The 22589-nt window shown below is 37.2% G+C and overlaps 2 protein-coding genes across 3 annotated transcripts in view; one reads left to right on the forward strand and one right to left on the reverse strand.

Annotated features, from left to right (window-relative positions):
• Positions 1 to 22589, reverse strand: part of LOC115268609 (uncharacterized) — a 194298-nt gene that overhangs the window by 168674 nt on the left and 3035 nt on the right. The gene's annotated exons all lie outside the window — the stretch shown is intronic.
• Positions 7230 to 10291, forward strand: LOC134287538 (uncharacterized). 2 transcript variants are annotated; one of them, XM_062849443.1, is made up of 3 exons: positions 7230 to 7960; positions 8023 to 8084; positions 8167 to 10291. In XM_062849443.1, exon 3 carries the CDS (start codon positions 8175 to 8177, stop codon positions 9843 to 9845), a length of 1671 nt encoding a protein of 556 aa, XP_062705427.1. In that variant the 5' UTR covers positions 7230 to 7960; positions 8023 to 8084; positions 8167 to 8174; the 3' UTR covers positions 9846 to 10291. The 2 variants fall into 2 exon arrangements, with proteins under 2 accessions (XP_062705427.1, XP_062705426.1); XM_062849442.1 differs by having other exon boundaries at positions 7230 to 8084.

Raw genomic sequence — 22589 nt, forward strand, 5'->3', positions numbered from 1 at the left:
AATTCAAAAACAAGGCCAGGAAAGATTTATAGGAATACCGAGAATAATTTTGCTATGGGTACCATGCAGAATTATTGCTGAATTATAGGAGGAATCTCCAGAACAAAAATCCGAAAGGAATTCAAAAACATCACGGGAGAAATTTTAAGAAATAAACCTCTAGGAGAAATCCTGATGGGAATTCCATGAAGATATCCGGGAAGAATCTTAGGAGATGTTTTGGATGAAATACCGAAACAATCTCTGGAGGAATCCTTGAAAAGTTCTTTTAGAAACAATCAGGAATATTTTTGAACGAAATCGTGAAATAACTACAAGGACTAGGTATATTCTATAATTCCAGTAGAAATGATTTTTCAATTTTCCAATTCAACAACACTCTGTGTCTTTTGAATACGACTTCCCTATGTAGCTTGAATGACGGTTTTTTTTTATGCAACGTCATCCTCAGACTGCATAGCCAAGCACCTTGAAAGTTCCAGCTCTAGCCCCACACTTGCATTGATAAATCTTAAACCGGATTAAAACGTTCCACTTGAACCTAACCACCACTAGCATGACGACGACGTCGTTCCAGTTTGAGTGGATTTGTCGTTGCACCACCATCGCCACACCACCACCAGTCGCATCTCAGTTCGGTGTTATCGCGGCGCAGCGATTCGCATGTTATCTCATATCTCCGTGGATCAATAACCAACCGTATTTACCATCCGCCTGCCATCCATCCATCCATCCTTTCATACGTATGTGCTTTCCTCTCGTCGTGAATCTATTTATGGACATTATTGGTGGTAGGCGGCAGACGTGGGAAGGCAAGGCATACAGTAACTCTACTGCAGCGGTTGGATTGGTTTACTTTTCTGTGTTGCTGCTTGCTTTGCCTCTCTTTGATGAGTTTTTCCGAGTTATGTTAGGTGTCAAAATGTTTTCAAAATAACAGCGAACCTTTGTAGTAATAATAATACAGAAAATATACAGACATATAAAACATTCCTTTTGATTGTAATAAGAGGAAAATAAAATAAGAAAATCAATACAACTACATGGAGTGAGCTCATCTGTTTAGCCCATCTTTCACACACGTAGCACATATCATAAGCTTCTGATTGAATGATTTTTGGTATAAATTTGTATCAAACTATGTTCTATGTATGTATTACTAAACAATATTTCACGCGTAAATTGATGAAGCCAATATGTAATTTCATAAATCGTAAATTTGCCTTTCCTCCGCCAACCGAGAGGCAATAGATAACGCGAAATCAACATGACTCGTTCGAATCTGTCTGAATGGCATCCGTATGACGAGCGAATATGTGTTTGTAACTAATCTTCTCTGGGGCCAATCCACCGAGGTAGAGACAAAGGCGGAGCCACTGTTTTTTTCCATACTCTATTTTGCAACTCATACAACAAGCTCGAGACATTATAATAATAAGTGAAAAATTGTTACACACAGTTCCACTTCAATGAGCTTCGATGAACGTGAAGTTTGTGCTGTTGTCTGCATATCAGCTGCCGCGGCGGTTCCATGACCGATGATGGCTGCTATATGGATGTAGGTTTCCGTTGGGGAACAGAAACAGATGGGCGCTCAGACTTGTACGCATAACATATCATCTGTGCGACAGAAAGTCAATATTGTTGCGGGAAAAGTTGGACGTGAAAAATCCGATTGAAATATGTTTGTACATTACTATTAAATTTGGCAGTTTTTTTTATTCGATGATCTGTCATATTATTTACAATGTGTAAGGCTGAAATGGAATATGCAGGTTCAATTCCCGGATGGTCTAGAAACTTTTTGTAGTGGAAATCTTCATGGGCACAAACTGTCATTGTATCAGTTACACGAAATTCGAATACAGCATTGTCGATTGACATGGCATAGAAATTCAAAAAGCAATGAAAATATCTATAGAATCAAGGCTTGTTCGAGCCCGTATGAAGTTGATCATCAATATTAACTTCTTTTCTCGAACAGCCTAGATAGCTGTGTAGTGTCGGTAGCGGCTGTCTCAATTGGCTCAGAATAACACTACGGACCGCCTGTTCCGGTGGTAAGAGTCCACTAAACAGGTGACCCCTAATTCATTGTGTGATGCGGCTATATGCTTACCATGCCAAGAAATGAAAGGCTAGGGGGTCTAATAAAAACCTAACCACTAACGGAGCCTGTGGAGTACCAGGGCGCCCTCCACAGTATTTTGCCCTTGCTGCGCTAACCGGAGCAATGACGCAGTGGACCTTATTTGTCTCCTGGATAAATCGGCTACTGTTCTTAAGTCTCAATTCCGAGGCTTAATAAAAGTGGGTGAATGCATATTTTCATGAACGGAATCAAGTTTGTAAAGGTAAACCTCCATCACGCAAAAGGTGCTTCTGCTGTGTTGAATCGAAGGTTTGAAAAAGAAGGACTGGAAGTGGCGCTTATTCAAGAGCCATAATCCAATAAACGAAAGATTCTTGGGGTTCTGACACAAAATAGTAAACTATTTTATGATGAGCAACAAGATTCTCCCAGAACTGCTATCTTAGTACGTAAAACGTTAAAATGCTATTCTATTACAAAGTTTATCAGAAGGGACGCTGTGGCTTCAGCTTACTTTCCTGGTGATGTTCCTGAGGTACCTCCTTCTGAGATCGCATCATTTGTTCAATTCTGTAACGAAAACAACAAATCGTTTATCACTGGCTGTGACGCCAATACACATCACACGGTTTGGGATAGAACTGATATTAACAGTCGAGGTGAGTCATTATTAGAGTATCTGTCGTCAAACAATATAGACATATGCAATAATAATGATAAACCTACTTTTTTAAATGCAATCAGACAACAGGTCTTGGATCTAACACTGTGCAATGCTGCAATCTTTGACAAGATCACAAACTGGCACGTGTCAGATGAGATTTCTCTATATGATCATAAACACATAATCTTCATTTGGAGTGGTGGAGACTATTCTAGAACTGCATTAAGAAATCCCAGAAAGACAAACTGGGGTCAATATGTAGAATTGTTGGATACGCGTTCATTAACAATGGGAAAACTATTGATTCAACCCAAAAGTTGGAATCATTTTCACAAAGGGTAAATGAAAGTATCGTCAATTCCTATAACAGCAGTTGTCCCACCATACAATCGTCTGCTACTAGAGACGTGCCATGGTGGAACTTTGAACTGAATCGCCTTAGAAAATTTTCTCGTAAAATGTTCAATGGAGCGAAACAAACGGGAGATTGGACTCAGTACAGGAAAGCCCTGACTAATACAACAACGAAATACGAAAATCTAAAAGAAAACATAAACAGTACTCCTGTAGTTGCAAAACTACAAAAAACGCTTGCAAAAGATCACGCAAATGAATTGGGAAACCTGAAACGTGACGATGGAGCTTTTACCAAAACTCCTCGTGAAACTGGAGAATGGAAACCCATTTTCCAGGTTCTGTTATTAGTGTGGATTATAATGATACTATATCTATGGAAGGTGAAGGATGTCCTAGTATAAACTCTACGGAGTCAAATAGTACAGTATACACCGCCTCAGATTTAGCTGATGAAATTTTCACGAAGGACAGAGTGCAAAATGCAATTAGATCATTTCAGCCTTTTAAATCTGCAGGAGTTGATGGGATATTTCCAGCACTGATTCAAAACGGAGAAGCGGTGTTGGTTCCGTCACTAATTGAGATGTTCAAGGCTAGTTTGAGGTTGAACTAGGGTATGTGTACCGTTCCTTGGCCTAATATGCCAGCCGCCTTGACAATTTTGACCATAACTCGTGAAATAATAGCAGTATAAATTATGTGTTTACTCTATCACGCACTCTAGGCAGTGCATGCTTCTGCAATTGGAAGTAAACTAGCGTAGATATTCAAGAATTTACTTAATTACGTTGAAAAGATTCGATGCGATGGTATGCAACGTTGGTCTACGGTACGAAAATTGGCCTATTAGTGGATACAACGTTGGCCTATTGCTTTCCAAACGCTAGAACCACTTATTCTATAATTTTTTAATATTTCTGCTGAAGTATTATCACTGTTTGTTCACCAATCTTGCTTTCAAATTACATTTTCGGAGCCAAATTTTTACATAACTATAAATAAATCACTTAAACTAAAGTTCTTTCTTTATTTAGTAACAATAACAATGCAACCACATTATTGTGTTATATTTTTACAGTCACCGCACACAAAATCTTTCTTCCCGTTCGTTCTTTCTGGTTCATTCGCAAGCAACGTGGTTGACGTCACTTTTTAGGTATTGTTGACGTCATTTTATTGGTGGGCCAAGATTTGGGTACATGGTGAAAAAAATGTTCGGCCCACATTTAATTTGTAAAATAGTAATTTTTCGTTGAAAACAAATATAGAAGATCAAAATAGCGTCTTTGACCGTCGCATAAAATGCTCAGTTATCGAAAAGTCAATTCGAAATGTTCCAGAATCAGGCCATTTATGATCATGTGTATAGACTACCCACTAAGCCGAAGAATCATGGCGTCTACAAAAGCTAAACAAAATGTCATTTTCATTCAATTTTAATGCTCCAAAATGCTAAAACTGAAACGAAATGTTATAGTTGTTTGGCGCATGGCTTTTCTGATCTCCAGTTATGCATGTTTGTTTGAGTTTTTGGTTAACGCTAAGATAGGCCGAATGAGGGGACTATGCCAACGAAGCATCCCGATACCCTACGTTTCATCAAAATGGAGACTTTTACAAGTTATTTTTATACCCAAAAAGGGGAAGCGAGACAAGACGCATCCGAAAGCATATAGACCAGTTAGTCTTTCTTCAGTTTTGTTGAAGACTATGGAAAAGGTTTAGAAGGATTTTATCATAAAAGAACATCCCTAATCTGACTTCCAGTTTGCTTATCAATCTGATAAGTCAACGGTTACGGCACTTCATTCGCTAGTAACAAAGGTGAAATAAACGTTTTCAACAAAAGAAATAGCTTTATGAGCGTTTCTAGATATAGAAGGAGCATTCGATAATGCCTCCTATTCATCTATGAAGCATGTCATGGAGAACAAAAACTTCGAACAATGTATCATACATTGGATTTATACAGTGCTTGCAAGAAGAGAAATCACCTCTGAGCTGGGAAGTTCGTCTATAACAGTAAGGGCAACAAAGGGTTGCCCTCAAGGAGGAGTCCTCTCACCACTAATGTGGTCCTTAGTTGAAGACGATCTTCTAAGAAGCTTGGAGGAAAAAGGTTTCGAAGTTGTGGGCTTTGCAGACGATATAGTCATAATAGTGAGAGGAAAGTATGACGAAACTGTTTCGGAGAGAATGCAAAGGGCCCTAAACTTCTTCTTCTTCTTCTTCTTTCTGGCTCTGCGTTCGCACTGGGACTTGGCCTGCCTCGCTTCAACTTAGTGTTCTTTGGCGCACTTCCACAGTTATTATTTGAAGGGCTTTCTTTGCATGCCATTGCATGAATTTGTATATTGTGAGGCAAGCACAATGATACTCTATGCCCAAGGAGTTGAGAAAATTTTCCCGACCGGAACGGGAATCGAACCCGCCGTCTCCGAATTGGCGATCCATAGCCTTAACCACTAGGCTAACTGGAGACCCCGGCCCTAAACTATACACATTCATGGTGTATTAAGGAGGGCCTTAGCATCAACCCGTCAAAAGTCGTAATTGTCCCTTTCACTAGGAAAAGGAAGATCAACCTGAAAGCTTTTCGGCTTGGAGGGATACAAATTCATCCTAGTGATCGAGTCAAATACTTAGGTTTGATACTGGATGCTAAACTGAACTGGAATGCTCAAATTAAGTCCGTGATCGGTAAGGCAACAAGTGCGTTTTGTGCGATTCTCAATCTGCTACCTTTGCACGAGTACGTGCAATTATAAGCAGAAAAGGAATTGCTGAGACTTAAAGGAGTAGTAAAGTTTATGCCAGGTGATCTTGTTGGTCACCTGGTTTTGTCGTCACAATACATCCAAAATAGGCCAGTAATGAAAATGATTAAAGACTGGATGAACCCTGTGGAGAACCATGATGTTCCCTACAAGTTGCACGAAACAACTCGCGCAGATTGGGAAGTCAGAGGTCTCACTGTTCGTCAAGGATCAATCAAATTCTTTACAGATGGCTCGAAAGTTGGAATAAAAACGGGAGCAGGAATCTACGGCCCTGAAGTACAAATTTCAGTGGCGACGGGACACTATCCTACGGTGTTTCAAGCGGAGATTCTTGCTATTTTGAAATGCGACAAATATCTGCCTTGAGAGAAAGTACAGATATGCAAATATTTGTATTTTTTCAGATAGTCAAGCTGCACTAAAAGCATTGTGCACTTACAAATGTACTTCAAAGCTTGTCTGAGAATGCATTCTTTCACTGCGCAGGTTGTGCCAAGGGAACTCAGGGAAATTATACTGGATTCCAGGTCACTGTTGCATTGAAGGGAATGAAATGACAGACGAGCTTGCTAAAAGTGGTTCCAATTTACAGTTTGCTGGCCCATAACCATTCTGCGGTATATCAGGAGCAGAGCAGAGGGTGACATCCAATTAGATGGATATCAAAACGATTTATAACACCAAATGCTTATAAAACCAAAAAGCTCTTAGGCCCGATTTCTTCACCTCGGCTTAACTCGTAAGCCATGCTTACCCATATAGTTAAACCTGGCTTAAAGCCTAAGCCAGGGTGAAGAAATCGGCCCTTAGAGCTCAACAAGAGAGCTCTATGTATATACACTGGCCTAGTAACTGGACACTGCACGAGCAGGTATCACTAGAAACATATTGGCCAGAGTGATATCTGTTGTTTCTGTAATGAGCGGTTCCATATCATTTCAGCAACGAGTAATTTTCATATATCTTTATTTGGATGAAACCTTGCATACAAGTCTTTGGGGGAGAAAAACGCCGTTTTGCATACTTGGTTCGCCATTTTGAATCTAGCCTTACTTATGAGAAGGGCCTATGAAAAATGCACATGATATCTTCAAAAAATTGTATCTCGGAAACGGTTTGTCCGATCGGTTTGGTGTCTTCGGCGAAGTTTTAGACAATTGTTGGTGCTATATGGAGAAAATATGCACGGTAAAAAAATATGTTTGGTTTTTGTGATTTGAACTAAAATATAGATTTTCCCTCAAAAGTGACATGTCAATATTTTTTTTATTATCCTTATGTTATAGCTGACTGAAAATGCTACCTAGTGCACAGTGGGTTGTTCTGGAGAACAAAATCCCACTATCAAGAACAATGATTTCTTCCAGTGGTTTTTATTGCCTTCTGCTGAAAACGTGCTAATAAGTATTAGATACAGGTAATTAGATACCAGTTAGCTGTACTACGTACAGTTGGTGATTGTAAACATGGTCTTTGTTGGAACTAGTCCACCATGGCCACGCTGGCCCAGGCTTGTAAACATTCGACACTTTTCACTGCCTTCGTTTCGTTGTCGCGGTCGGGTGTCAGCTTGCTTTATTTCATTCGAACGCGACCGCTACCTCTTACACACAACACAAGCGGCAGAACAAAGATCAATAAACAAAAAAGTGGATCAAATCAACGTAGTCTGACACGATGACATTAGTATAATTCCAGCTTTTCGCAAGATTTCAGCCAATTTTGATTAAAATTGGTATAATATTAGTATAATATTAGTCACCTTCCATCAAACTAGACGGCTGCCGACTGATACCTCAATCAACAACCGCCGCACTCTTTATTCATTCCAGGTATATACAATTTACAATCTTCTTCAATAACAATATACCTACGCCAGCAAATCTACCTCGCTCCAACTCTCCAAACTCGTACCTGACGATACCTGAGCGTTCAACTCTACCTATCTTCCAGCAGTCTTTACCCAGCATTCTATGATTTATACCCGTGAGCTGTATAATAATGTCTGACTCGGTTCTGAATTCATCCAGTATCTACTAGGGAAAACCAAACAGTAAATGCAGAAAGGTTGCTAGAAACATAGTGATTTCATAGTAATTTCAGCTAATAATCCAGTGTTTTTGAACTAGATCCAGTGTTGTTTGATAACATAATAATTGTAAAGGAAAGTGTAACACGTTTTGGTGCAAAGGTAAGTTTTAAATACACATTTTAATTATATGTGTTGTGATATTTTCGTTCAAAACAATTGGAAAATATTTTCTATGTTACAGATTACAAAATGAGTAAAATCAGATGTATTCGTCCATTCAAAGACATTCAGTGTTCGAAAGAGCTGCGATATCTCACGGATGGTATCATCCAAAAACTAAAGTCAATTGGATTTTCCAAGGTATCCACACTGAACACCAAGGATTTTCGTATTTGTTCGTCTTGCCGTCTACATATTGATTCAAGAGCTCACCTCACCCAAAACGAAGAACAAAGCGTAGCCGGTGGCTCAAGGATGCCAACTGTTCAGACCATACCTGTTGTACCTGATTCGCAAAGCTATGAAAGTTTGATCACGATACCATCAGCGTCAACGCTAAGCACAATTCAATCAAATGAAGACTTCACGATGCCTGTAGACGTCGAAATATTCAACCGAGGAATAGCAGCTATTCGTGTTTCGCCTATAGATTTAGGTAAGGTTAAAAATGTTCACTATCCTGAAAAAAAGTGCGCTGAAATCGTCGAAGGTGTACGAAGAAATCTTTTTAAATTAGACGCTAAAACAGAAAAAGCAAACGAGTTTAATGAAGTCATAGAAAATATGAAAATTAAATTTTTAAATTCAGCCACAAGGCAAGAAAAACTATCAATTTTATCATTGTTACCAAAATCATGGTCAGTACAAAAAATTGTAGACGAATTTAAAACTAGTAGAAATATGGCATCAGATGCAAGAAAGGAAAAAAATAATGTATTAGATTCATCTCAAGGTTCAAGCTCTGGAAAAGCTTTGAGTAATGAAACAAAAGAACTGGTTTTGAATTTTTTTGAGGACGATGATATAAGCCGTGCAATGCCAGGCCAAAGAGATTTTGTTAGCGTAAAGACAGGAAATAAGAGATTAGCTGTTCAGAAAAGATTGTTAATGATGACATTAAGAGAAGCTTTTAATCGCTTTAATGAAGTGTACGTCAATGTAAAAATAGGGTTTTCATCATTTGCAAGCCTCCGGCCAAGGCAATGTAAACTATTGACTATCACAGGAACACATAATGTTTGCGTTTGCACTACGCATGAAAATGTCAATTTAATTCTACATAGCTTAAAAAAATACAATGTCTTGAATGATCTAAAAACATTAACGCATAGATTACTTTGCGAAAATAAGACAACTCATTGCCATCTACGAAGATGTAAAAACTGCCCAGATACCTCAGTTTTAGAAGACAGTTTATTGAAACAACTGGAAGAAAACTTTGTTGAAAAGCTTTCATTCGAACAATGGGTTACCACTGACAGATGTGATTTAGAAACTATTGTAAAGCAAACCGATGACTTTGTTACATTTTTCAGCTCAAAATTAGAAAGTTTGATTCCGCATGATTTTGTAAAAACCGAACAATCCAATTTTTTGAAAACTACAAAACAAAACTTGCAAGATGGTGAATTTTTGGCTATTTGTGACTTTTCTGAAAATTACAGCTTCGTTTTGCAGGATGAAGTTCAATCACACCATTGGAACGTGCAACATGCCACAATCCATCCTTTCGTAATATATTATACTGAAAATAGGCAAATTAAACATTTTAGCTTCATTATAATTTCAGAAGAACTAAGACATGATTCAGTCGCTGTTAATTTGTTTATTGATAAAATGATGAACTTTTTACAAATTGATCAAAATAAAAACATGAAAAAAAAAAAAATTTATGTCAGATGGTGCTGCTTCACAGTATAACAACCGAAAAAACTTTTCTAGCCTTTGTAAGTTTAAGTCAAAGTATGGTATTGACGCTGAATGGCATTTCTTCGCAACATCGCACGGAAAAGGTCCATGCGATGCTATTGGAGGTACGATAAAACGCATGGCTACCAGAGCAAGTTTAGCCAAAGAACGCGAACACCCGATAAAGACTGCAAGAGAGTTGTTTAATTGGGCAAACAAACGAAAAGAAGAAGAACTTACAAAGTTGTCATTTTGTTATTCTACTACAGAAGAATACGAAAATATGTCTTTGCAGCTAAATAATCAATATAATAATGCAAAAACAATTCAAGGAACTCAAAAATTCCACTCATTTCTTCCTCTATCAGAAAATACAATAAAGGCAAAGCTTTATTCAAACTGCCCTGACAATGATGCCAAAATATTCGATATTGTTAAGAAAGTTGTGTAAACAATAATTTGATAAAAATACAGGAATAAAAATAAACTGATGTACAAAGTATAATGTTATTTTTTATTGCGCACAAATACCACCCCTGAAAAATAAGCCTTATTCGCTCTTTTGAATCTTGCTAATTGAGGAGCTTGCGATATGCAAGAGTTGAATGCACATTTTCAACACAATACACCAAAAACCACTGGAAGAAATCATTGTTCCTGATAGTGGGATTTTGTAACTTGTTTTTCAAAATACTTTTAAGGCAGAGAATTTCACTGAAATCTTTAAGCTGTCAGTGTCATTTTAACTCAAAATTTTCCAATCTTTCCGAAAAAAATACTTTTGAAACTGGAGAAACACGGAGTACATCCGAAAAGGGCTAAAACTTATTAAGTTATCAAAAAAATCAATATTAAATTAGTAATATCTTCTAAACGGTGCATCTTAGAAAAATGTTACCGAAGTACTTTTTTCTTGCAAATTTGATGTACTTTCATAAAATTAGGGCGACAAACTTTTTTGACTTTACTTAATAGCTTTTTTTGAAAACCGTAATTTTTTAAAACATTTTTTTTTTCATTGTAACCTATTTTTCTCCAGAACAACCCACTGTGCACTAGGTAGCATTTTCAGTCAGCTATAACATAAGGATAATAAAAAAAATATTGACATGTCACTTTTGAGGGAAAAACTATATTTTAGTTCAAATCACAAAAACCAAACACATTTTTTTACCGTGCATATTTTCTCCATATAGCACCAACAATTGTCTAAAACTTCGCCGAAGACACCAAACCGATCGGACAAACCGTTTCCGAGATACAATTTTTTGAAGATATCATGTGCATTTTTCATAGGCCCTTCTCATAAGTAAGGCTAGATTAAAAATGGCGAGCCAAGTATGCAAAACGGCGTTTTTGTTCCCCAAAAACTTGTATGCAAGGTTCCATGCAAATAAAAAAATACAAAAAATAAAAACTGGAAAAATTTCCCACTTGTTCGTGGAATCGCTCTAATACGGAACGTGAAACCTCGGAACATCTGCTTTGCAGTTGTGGTGCTTTATACACGCGCAGGCAAAGATTTCTAAATAGTGGTTGCTTGCAACCCAGTGAGATCTGGTCTGCAAAACCTGGTAAGGTCTTGGGGTTTATTAATTCCATTGCACTTGACTGGGAGACGACGCGTCGTGGCAGAAGCTGATTACTGATTATTAGCTAGCTGATTATTAGCTAGCTAGATGCGAATATCAAAACGAGACACGTCACAAAAGTTCAACTTATTGGACGTAGTTACTTAATTTCCCCAACAGGGGAGGAAAAAAATCTGTAGAATGCAAAGGCAAGGAGCAGACTAGAATAAAAATCCGACAAATGACCGTGTGCAAAATACGATTATCAAAAGTTGATTAAGATCGAGCCCTGAGGAAGATCCCAACCCAAGGATCGAAACATTGAATATGATATAGAAGTATTAATGCTTTTTCCGCGACTGAAAGCCGAAAAATTCCCATAGAAAGAAGTATTTGCAATGTATATCACGTTTCTTCATGAATGTAAACAGAAAAATCGAAAAACCTATACTCAAGCATGACATGAGCACCATTAGAAGATCCCTTAATTCTAGTTGAATTTCTTTTGCGATGTGATTTCTAGGTAAAGCAATAATTTACGCAGACTTCGTAAGAGACTGTTCATAAACCACGTAGATCAAATGTTGGCTATTTCAGACCTTTCTGCTCTCCTCTTGTATCCATACAAAATCCAGAAATTGGTAAGAAACGCATGGTTTCCAAGACTATTACAATGTAAATACTCAGATACTATAACGTAACCAAACCAACCTAGTTTATGAACTACTGCTTACAAACCTGATGGATAAGTGATCGGTCACAGTTAGTGCAAATGTTTCTGAAAATGCTAAAATCGTCACTCATTGTTCCGCAAATAGCTTGCCCTTTACTTGTTGCTGTTATCACTCCTTTGAATCCATCTCCAGAGACAACAATTAAGCCCATTTGCACCGTCACCCAGACGAAAAATATTGTCTCTTCAAATTATTATCAATTTCGACACACCATTGACGTCAGCCCCTTTTAACTTTCAGCGTGTTTCGATCAATTGGAAAAATTCAATACTGTAGGTATTATGTTTCCAGTTCAAAACCGAATTAGCGACATTTTTTCTTTGACTTCCGCTGCTTTTGCCTTGCGTTAAACACAATGTCGGAAGTGGGGCGCTGTATTGTACACCTGGTGCTCTATACAGCGCCCCACTTCCGACATTGTGTTTAACGCAAGGCAAAAGCAGCGGAAGTCAAAGAAAAAATGTCGCTAATTCGGTTTTGAACTGGAAACATAATATAAACCCCCCAACTCAACAAGAGCAAACATGTTCCACTGATGCGTCCTACACTGAAAGATGACCCACGACGACGCTGTTATCAACAAGCCCGGCTACATCGTATCGGCTTTGGCAACTCGTTGCCAATGGGATGTGTAAATTGATTGTTTTCCTCTGAGAGCGTGACCGGTTGGCCTGTTTTCGGAACGCGACGACGATCGGAAACTTTGCGAGAAGATGCTAACTGATTTGTTGCTACAATTAAATCCTATTGTCGATGATGTAGATCAGAAAAATAGGATATCCTGAAGCGATGTAACATTGATTGTCACCGTCACATAGCTACTGGACACGGGGAAATCAATAACTGTTGCTATTATCTATAAAACTTGTGGGATTTCACGAGGTGTCACTACTGGACTGAGTAGATATCAAGGCAAGGCTAATTGAAAGTGGGTGGGTTGCACGGAGTAAGAGTACATGGTAATTTGATTAGTTAACAGCTCCTCAAGGTTGGTGATTTCGTTACAGTTGTCCATAGGACAAAAACACTAAAAAAATACCAATATAGAACTAGGGCATTCTATTTATGAATCAAAACTTAAAAAATAATAAAAATGTAATCGTTTACTATACTAAGGAATAATCTAGATATAAATGCCGGATTCTCTTTAAAAAATGAAGAATAGGGCACTGCAAGCCGTGGTTCCTAAGATAAATTTATCGAAGTCTTTGACGTTTCGCAGCCTTGTTATTTACGATTCGAACATTTAATTGTTTGATTTAATTCAAAATATAAAGTTCGCGAGCGTGGGAAAGTGCGCTGATTTATGACTTGATGACGGCACAGTGGCACCCCTCCAGGAGGTCCTTCTGGGATTTCACAGCAATTTCCTTTGAGAAATCCTTCGCGGTTTCTCCACAAATTTGTTCCAGGACTCCTCCAGGAGTTTTATGTGTGATTCCCAGGGAGTTCTTAGTGATTCTCTGGGGTTCTTCCAGCAGTTGTTTTTTTCTGAGATTTTTAAAGAGATTCCGTCTGTGATTCCTTCAAGAGCTCTTGCAAGGATTTCTCCAGAAATTCCATCTCAGATTATCTAAAAAGTTTATAGTTTATAAAATATCTTCAAATGTTATTCCAGAAGGTTGAACCTGGAAGCAGCAATGTTACCCGGGATTTCTTTTGGGATTGCTCAAGGAGTTCTCTCGGGGATTGCTTCAGGCCTCCTTCCGGGATTCTTTCGGGCACTACTTGTGGAATTGCTTCAAGAATTCCTTCCCGGATTCTTACGGTAATTCCGCCGGGAACTTCTTCCGGGATTCCTCCAAGAAATACTTCCAGAATTCTTTGGGAAACTCCTTCCGGGATTCATTCGGGAGCTCCATCAGGGAACTGCTTCCAAGATTTCCTCAGGAACTCTTTCCAGGATTTATCTAGGAACTCTTTTCTGGTTTTCTCCACAAGTTCCTTTTGGTAATCCTGCAGATTCTTCTAGAATTCCTCTGGAAGGTCATTCTAGAATTCTTTCAGATGTTTCTTACGGAAATCCAAAGCAGCGTTGAACGCTTTAAAATCCAAAGTGTATACCAAATAACAATCGAACATGAAAGACGAACTGGAATTATTCGCTTCCTCCAGCAATAATCCCTTCTAGGATTTCTCTAGATTTTTTTACTATGATACTTTTCGAAATTCTTCTAGGGATTCCTCCAGAAATTTCTATTGGAATTCCTCCAGAAATTCCTGATGGGATTATTACAGACAATCTTCTTGGGATTCTTCCAGAAGTTCCTCTAATAATTCTTTCAGGAATTCCATTAAATATTTTATCCAGGGATTCTTTCATGAGATTTCTCCAGGAGCTTATATTGGCCTTCCCCGAGAATTCTAGCATCTCCTGCTGCGGTACTTCCAACATTTTTTTCTAGAACTTCTCCAGAAATTCTAACTGTGTGGTACTTCAGGAATTCTACTACGTATTCCTCTAGAAATTTCTTCAACCGTTCTTGCAGGGGTTCTTCCGGGCAATCTTTTTAGGATGTTTCCAGAAAACTCTTCGGTGATTCTTCCAGGGATTTATTTAAAAATTTATCCAGAACTTCTTCCTGAGATTTCATCTAGGGATTTCTCCAGGAACTCCTACTGGCCTTCCTCCATGAATTCCAGCTTTCCTATTAAGACTTTTCCAGAAATTCTAACTATGGATCTTCCTAAAGTACTTCAAGGGGTTTCTCCTGGTATACTTTCTGGCTACAATACTTTTGGGAAATCTTCCTCAGATTCCAGAAATGCCTCCTCCCATCAGGGGCTCCTCAATGGATTCATCCAGAATACCTCCACCGATTCTTCCAATGAGAACTAGGTATTCCTCCAGATATTTATTTAAAGAACTTCTCTTAGGATACACCCGGCATGCTTTCAACAATTTCTACTAGGATTTCTCTGAACATTCCTTGTATGGAACCTTCTAGAATTTTAGAAATTCCTCCAAAAATTCCTTCAAGAACTCTAGGTGAGGCCATTCAATGCAATCTTCCATGGATTATTTATGAAGTTCCTCCGGTGATTTTATCCTGGAATTCCAAATGGGATCCATGAAGCAATTGCAACTGTGGTTCTACCAGCAATTTCTTCTAGGATTATTTTAGAAATTCTTACCCCTATTAGTACATTTAGGAGTTGGTAGGGAATTCTCCAGAATTCCTTTAGAGATTTTATCTCGGGATTCATCTAGTAATATCTCATGGGATTCCTTCAAGAGCTCATTGTGACCTTCCTCCAAAAATTTCAACTAGAATTCCTCAAACAATTCTTCCTGACTCCTCCAGAAATTCTAACTGCGGTACTTGAAAAATTCTGCTATGGATTCTTCTGGAGCTTTCTCCTGGCTTTTTTGTGGGATCCTTCCTGGTATTCATGCAGAATTTTCTTCTGTTGTTCTTCCAGGAATTTCTTCAAGGACTCATCCAGGAATTCATCCAGAGATTTTATCCAAAGACTCCTCCAGAAACTCCTGCAAAAACTATTCTTAGCCTTCCTCCAAAAATTCCTCAAACAATTCCTTCTGCGGTTCTTCCAACAATTCCTCTTCCAGAAATTCTAACTATGGTCCAGGAGTATCCAGGAGTTTTTCTAGTGATTTCTGTAGGAGCTTATCCTGGCAATCTTGCTAGAATTCTTTCGGGGAATCTTCATGACATTTTTTCAGGAATTCCTCCAGAATACCTCTTCTTCTCTAGGTATTCAGGTGTTTCTTCAAGGATTTTTTCTTTAAATTCTTGCAGGTATTCCATAAGGGGCTTCTCTAGAAAGTCCTATATCCGCTTATCCGTAAGCCGTGATGGCGGCGGCGGGCACAACTAACCGGTTTTGACGGTTTCATCGTTTGTTGGGGCCGACCGATTTCGAAACATGCAGCAATTCCTCCTAGAAGTTCTGCTGAAATTTATACAATGATACATTCCAGAATCCTTCTAAGAATTCCTCCAGAGATTTTTCTAGAAGTTCCGCCGGTGATTTCTCCAGGTATTTCTATCCAAAAGATCCTTGGATAAAATCAAGGATTCTTCCATTAATATCTCATGGGATTGCTCCTTCTTGGCCTGTCTCTAAGAGTTTCAGCTGAATTCCTCTTCCTCAAGCAATTCCTGCTGTGGTTCTTCCAGCAATTCCTTCTTGGACTCATCCCGAAATTCTTACTGTTATATCTCCCGGAATGCTTCTTGGGATTCAATTAAAAACTCCTGGGATGATTCGAAGCAATCTTTCTACGATTCTTCCAGAAGTTCTTTCGGTGCACTTTGGAGGAATTCCTCCAGAAATTTTATTCGGGAGTTTTTTCGAAAATTTCTCATGATAATCCTCCTGGAGCTCCTCTTGGCCTTCCTCCAGGAGCTCCAGCTGGGATTCCATAAGCGATTCCTACTGTGATTCTTTCAGGAAGGCTTGCAAAGACTCCTCTAGAACAGTGAAGAGAATTGTCAGACAAAAGAGGCACAAAACAAGCAACAAAGAAGGTGCGACGATTAGTCTTTATCCCTACTGGTGACAGATAATGACATGATCTCGAAATTTTTTGTTGCAGACAAAACGGAAGCTGAATTTGTTGTGTACTTTTCAACTCGTGAATAATCAATTATTACTAACCCAAAGTCGAAACTGTTTGATGATAGAGCTTCACCAGAGTTGCAGTGTTTACCAACTCGAAGTTACCGTTCGAAAATCGTAATGCAAGGCTTAAAAATCTCTAAACTCGTGGTGTACGATGTTGATACCATTATTTTCAAGTTGGGACAAACTTATGTCGCATGGGTTGTTTTGTCGCAACAAATACAGGTTGCGACATTGTCATTATTGTTGCGCGATGGTTGAATTTTGATTCACTGCTCTAGAGTTTTTTACCGTAATACCTGCAGGAGTCCCTCTAATGATTTCTTTAGCATTCTTGCTGAAATTTTTAAGGGCAGTCTTCCTAGGATACTCCCCAGAAATGCCTTGAATGATTCTTCCAGGAATTTTTTTAAACACCCATCCAGGAATTCCTCTAAAGATTGTATCCATGGATATCTTTAAGAATTTCTCATGAAATTCATCCTGGAACATCTCTTGGACTTCCTCTAGAAATTGCAACTGAAGGAATCAGAATAGAAATCTTTAGAGGAATCCTTTTTTTTTTTTTTTTTCATAGTGATTACGGCGGTAGCACACTGTGCTTATGTTCTAACACCGCACCCTTTCCCTACGTTTGCTTCTATGAGCCTCTATTTTTGTTTCAACACACAGAAGTACGTACCGTCAAACGGGGTTACTTGCAACAGCGGTGTAACTTGCAACACGATGACATACACTGAATGTGAAGTATTTTCTAATAATAATGAAAACTAGTATGCCCTTCTATTCCGGTTATAGAGATTATGTTTACCAACGATCGTTTTAGTGGAAACAATAATGTTGTTTCTTTGTTTATTGTTTAGTTACACTGTTAAAATGGTTTGCTCATTTTATGCCATATAAACAAGTATGAAAATCGTGCTTCACCGCTCCCCTACGGTGAGTGTGATAAGTCTGATGACCTTGCTTGCAGTTAGGGTACCTAATAGTAAGCTTAGCTAAACGATAAAAGTTTACAAAACTTTTCGACTAAGTGATGTAAAAAATTATTATTATACTGGTCAACCACTATGGGGTAACTTGCAACAGTGAAATTTGACAAAAACCTTCTAATATTTATCCTCATTTCACGATATTTTTGACAGAAATAACGGAAATGGATCATTTATTGATTACGCAACTAGCTTATTTTCAAAAGAACAACTCATTTTTTACATATTTTTTGCATGTGACCTTGAAGGTTAGGAAACACCATATTATGAAGTTTTATTCATGTTTTATCTTGTTAAAAATTTAATTTAGATTATGGAGGAATTCCACGGAGTCATGTCAGTCGATCCTGAGCGACCATTTCAAAAATATCTGAAACTTTGCACAGTTCATATAAATCGCCATTTTTTGATATTAAACCTTCATATTCACTCACGACTAACTTTTCAAAAGGGTGTATGCGAAAATAGTTCTAAAATATTCTAAAAGCTATACAGCAAAAACGGATTGTTCGATTGTTATAAATTTTTCAGCAAAGTTAGATAACTAAATTATGATTCCTTAGAAAATATACACTGTAAAAAATTTCTTTTTCTACTTTGAAAAAATATGATATTTGTCACAAAAACTCAAATATCTCAAAACCCTATCTTTTTACCAACTTCAATTTTTTAGGGGAAATGGCCCATTATATCAGCTATCTACCATAAAATTTTGGTGATGGTAAACTGATAAACAAAAAAGTTATGACATATCAAACATTTCACAATTTTTACATTTAGTAACAAAAAAAATTTATTTCTGTGTAAATTATTTCGAGAATTATATTTTGATGCTGATTTTATTGTAAAGGCTACCGCCTGAATTAAACACGTTGTTTTCATGATACTTTAGTTTGATTATTCGTAATTACTATAGTATCTATTTGAAACTTAGACGCGATCCAGTGTTGTGATCAAAAATATTGAGATTGTCATACTTTTTATTGTACGTGACTGGTGAAAAAATCCCTTGATAGTGTTGAAAAGCTGTTGATTATAAGAAAAATGGAATTGAATTTATTTTTAAGACAAAAGCTGTATAATAAAAGTTTTTTATACGCGTATACGTCTAGTTTATCCGCAAAAAAAATCCCTCTTACACACTTATTTCTGAATTGCCTGTTCGGTACTTTTTTGACGAGATTATAACAGCAGTACGATCTCGGTAGTTACGGTAATCGATTTTACTGAGGCTCAGTAAAACAACTGTCAAAATCGTATGGAAAAGGTAAACAATGCATTTTTGCTGAACGAGTTCGGTGCTCAGCAGTTTTAATCTCGTCAAAAAATTACCGAACTCGGTAATCAAAATTAAGTGTGTAGAGAACAGACTTTATGATCGGAAGAATGCGAGTAACTTCAACAACAACAAATGCATAAGAGGTACATACCACAGACAAACAGACGAAACGCCTAGAACAATTTTAGTGAAAATTCATCGCCCAGTTCACACTATCACCAGCTGGTGGAAATGTTTCACGAAACACTGCGTTGTGCAATATCGTCATCAGAAGGCGCTAGTGTGAAACGTCAAACGCAAAGAAAAACGATGGGCGCTCTTCTTGTTATGAAAGCCACAACCAAGATTCAAAATGATCGTTGAAGGCGTGGTCAATGAAAATTTCGCCAGTGTTACGTTTGTTTGTCTGTATAAATACCTGACAATGCTCACGAAAAAAACAAAAAAATACTACCGCTATGAATATTAAAAATTGTATAGTATTTTTTTTTTCTTCAGCCACCAAGTAAGTTAAAATTAATAAGTGATTTTGTTTATTATAATCTAACGAACAAGATGAACAGTCGCTTTCTCAAAGGTCTTCAACTCAACGCTCTCTTGTAGACCGTTTGATGAAAAAAAATGTTCAAAAGAGTTACGAAATCTCACCGAAAGCACCATAGATAAACTGAAAGAGACTGGTTATGCCCAAATGTCCACATTGTGTACAAAATTACGCATTTGCACGTCCTGCCGTCTAAAATTTGACAAACGAGCCATCTGTATATCATCGGTAAAGCAGGGCGCAGGAAGTTCGAAAACGACAACAACTGAGAAATTGCCATCAGCGACATCTGTTTAAACAATTTAATTACGCCCCTTTTCAAAAATGCCCTGTAATATTCTTCAACATCTATACCCATTTCAATATTTTTAACGTTGCAAAACACGCTTTCAATATTCATCTTGAAGAAGAGGGAAAACACTTGTCCTCAAATGTAACAGCAAATTAATGAATAAACGACTAATGCGCGGAGGGCGTGATAAAATCGGAACATTACGGTATATAGTATATTATATGTATATATAATATATAATAAAAACAACTTGTTTTACTCACGCAAGGCCATTAACAATAAAATCAGCATCAAACTTCAATTTCCGGCCGAAATAATTTACACTAAAAAAAATTATTACTAAATGTGAAAATTGTGAAATGTTTGAATTGTCATAATTTTTTTGTTTATTTTCATGGTAGATTGCTAATACAATGGACCGTTTTCTCTAAAAAATTACGTTGGTAAAAAGATAGGATTTTGAGATATTTGAGTTTTTGTGACAAAAATGATATTTTTTAATGTTAAAAAAGATTTTTTTCACAGTGTACATTTTCTTAGGAATCGCCATTTAGTTATCTAACTTTGCTGAACAATAAAATCAGCATCAAATCGCGATTCCCGGCCGAAATAATTTACACAGAAAAATTTTTTTTACTAAATGTAAAAATTGTGAAATTTTTGAAATGTTATAACTTTTTTGTTTATTAGTTTACCATCACCAAATTTTTATGGTAGATTGCTAATACAATGGACCGTTTTCCCTAAAAAATTCAAGTTGGTAAAAAGATAGGGTTTTGAGATATTTGAGTTTTTGTGACAAAAATGATGTTTTTCAATGATAAAATAGATTTTTTTTCACAGTGTATATTTTCTTAGAAATCACAATTTAGTTATCTAACTTTGCTGAAAAATTCATAACAATCGAACAATCCGTTTTTGCTGTGCATATTTTTGAATATTTTTGAACCATTTTCACATACACCCTTTTGAAAAGTTAGTCGTGGCTCTAAATAAAAATTTGATATCGAAAAATGGCGATTTAGATGGAACTGAAAAACTGTGCAAAGTTTCAGTTCAATAGAAAATCATGAATTAAAAATTTTCCTTAAATTTGATGCTGTTGCTTGGAATCGCTCTACGGACGCTTCAAAACAACCACCAACATCGATTCTGAGCCTAGATGGAGTAAATTATTTCAGCTGAGTGCCCAAATTAACGACTCTGATATTTATAAAGTTGAATAGGTGTGTTTCAATCATGTTATTTTAGCTAAAATTGTCAAACACCACTTCAAACTTAAAACTCCTTATAAATGACTCACTCTACCTTTCCAAAAAATGACAATAATCATTGTTGACATTTTGTTATAAGTACTAAGTCACGAGATCCATATCTATTTTATAATTGAGGGACGTGAGACCTGTTGTTAAAGGATATACTCTCACTTACAATAGGTGTCAACCCTTTCATGAAAAATTATATGTCAATTGGTTAGTGTACATCTTTTCAATGCATTTTTCATGTGTTACATCAAAAATTTACAATACGACTGAGCACTAGAATGTTCGAGCTGTTTAATGATAGGTAACTCAGCTTCATATCCTGTGTTGCAAGTTACCCCACAGATGGGGAAACTTGCAACAAGCATGTATTTCGCACCTCCTGATTAGATGGCAACGTATTTTTGTAAATCAAGTGCTGCATAGTATTCTACTCTGGGTAATTAGCGTACATGATGCTTTACAGAATGTTTCAAATGTTTAGATTTTCAATGATATTGCTTCAAAGTCGAAAAGTGTTGCAAGTTACCCCATTTGACGGTAGGCATATCGTGGCCCAAGTCGACACTGTTTTGGCCTGCGTTGAACAAAAATAGTTTTAATAAAAGTTTCCCCTTTTTTCTTTTTGTCAATTGTTTTTTTTGTAGTATGGTCCATGTATTTAGTAAGGATTTTGTCAATTTGTCAGTTATTCGAAGTAGATCTCCAATATGTAGTCAATAAGTCAATTAAGTCATTCTGATCTGTTCTATCATAGCAGCTTTAGTCTTTGCTTTATTGAAGTGTAGTTTTATTGGAAATATGCTGAATGTCGTTATTAAAAAGAGACGTCTGGAACTGTGTCCTGCTAGTTGTTTCGTCATGCACATACTTCATGTCTTAATAATGCCTAGGAGATTAACGAAAACACGTGTGTTCGGTCGGATGTCCATTGCGTAGAAAGTCAAGGAAAATAGGTTTCTTGTCAATTGTTATGTAAGCCTCGCTTGAAGCACTTTCCGTCAGAACCCTGTCATCTGTAAACCAACTAATCCGTATCTTCGTACACAGCTAAATACTGTACTGTCAACCGCAGAAAAGCCTACGGGTAAATATTAAAAAAATGAATAATAATGCTGTCTAGCGCATTGTTTCCTATCGGCCACTATTTTAGTCTAGTCCCAACTGCAAGCTTTTTTTCCAATCTTAGCGTCAATTGTCTTCTAGATCCTTCTAGATAAATTCATCGAATCAGTCGAACCCTTATGTTAAAATATAGTCGATTATGTGTCAAATTGTTTTCTTGATTTCTACTTCTCTGTGTTCATCTCTTGTGTCCTTAAATTGTCATCGGTGAAAAACCCACAGAAACATGTAACTGAACTCCTGATATTTTTCTGTTGGTGTCATAACACCATCTAAGAGATAAACAAAAATACGCCAAGTTGGTCAGTTGATTGTAATAAAACAAAAATTGCTTGTCAGCTATTATGTATTCATCCCCCTACAAATACTA

The sequence above is a fragment of the Aedes albopictus genome, chromosome 2, assembly GCF_035046485.1.
Source record: "Aedes albopictus strain Foshan chromosome 2, AalbF5, whole genome shotgun sequence".
Taxonomy (NCBI): domain Eukaryota; kingdom Metazoa; phylum Arthropoda; class Insecta; order Diptera; family Culicidae; genus Aedes; species Aedes albopictus.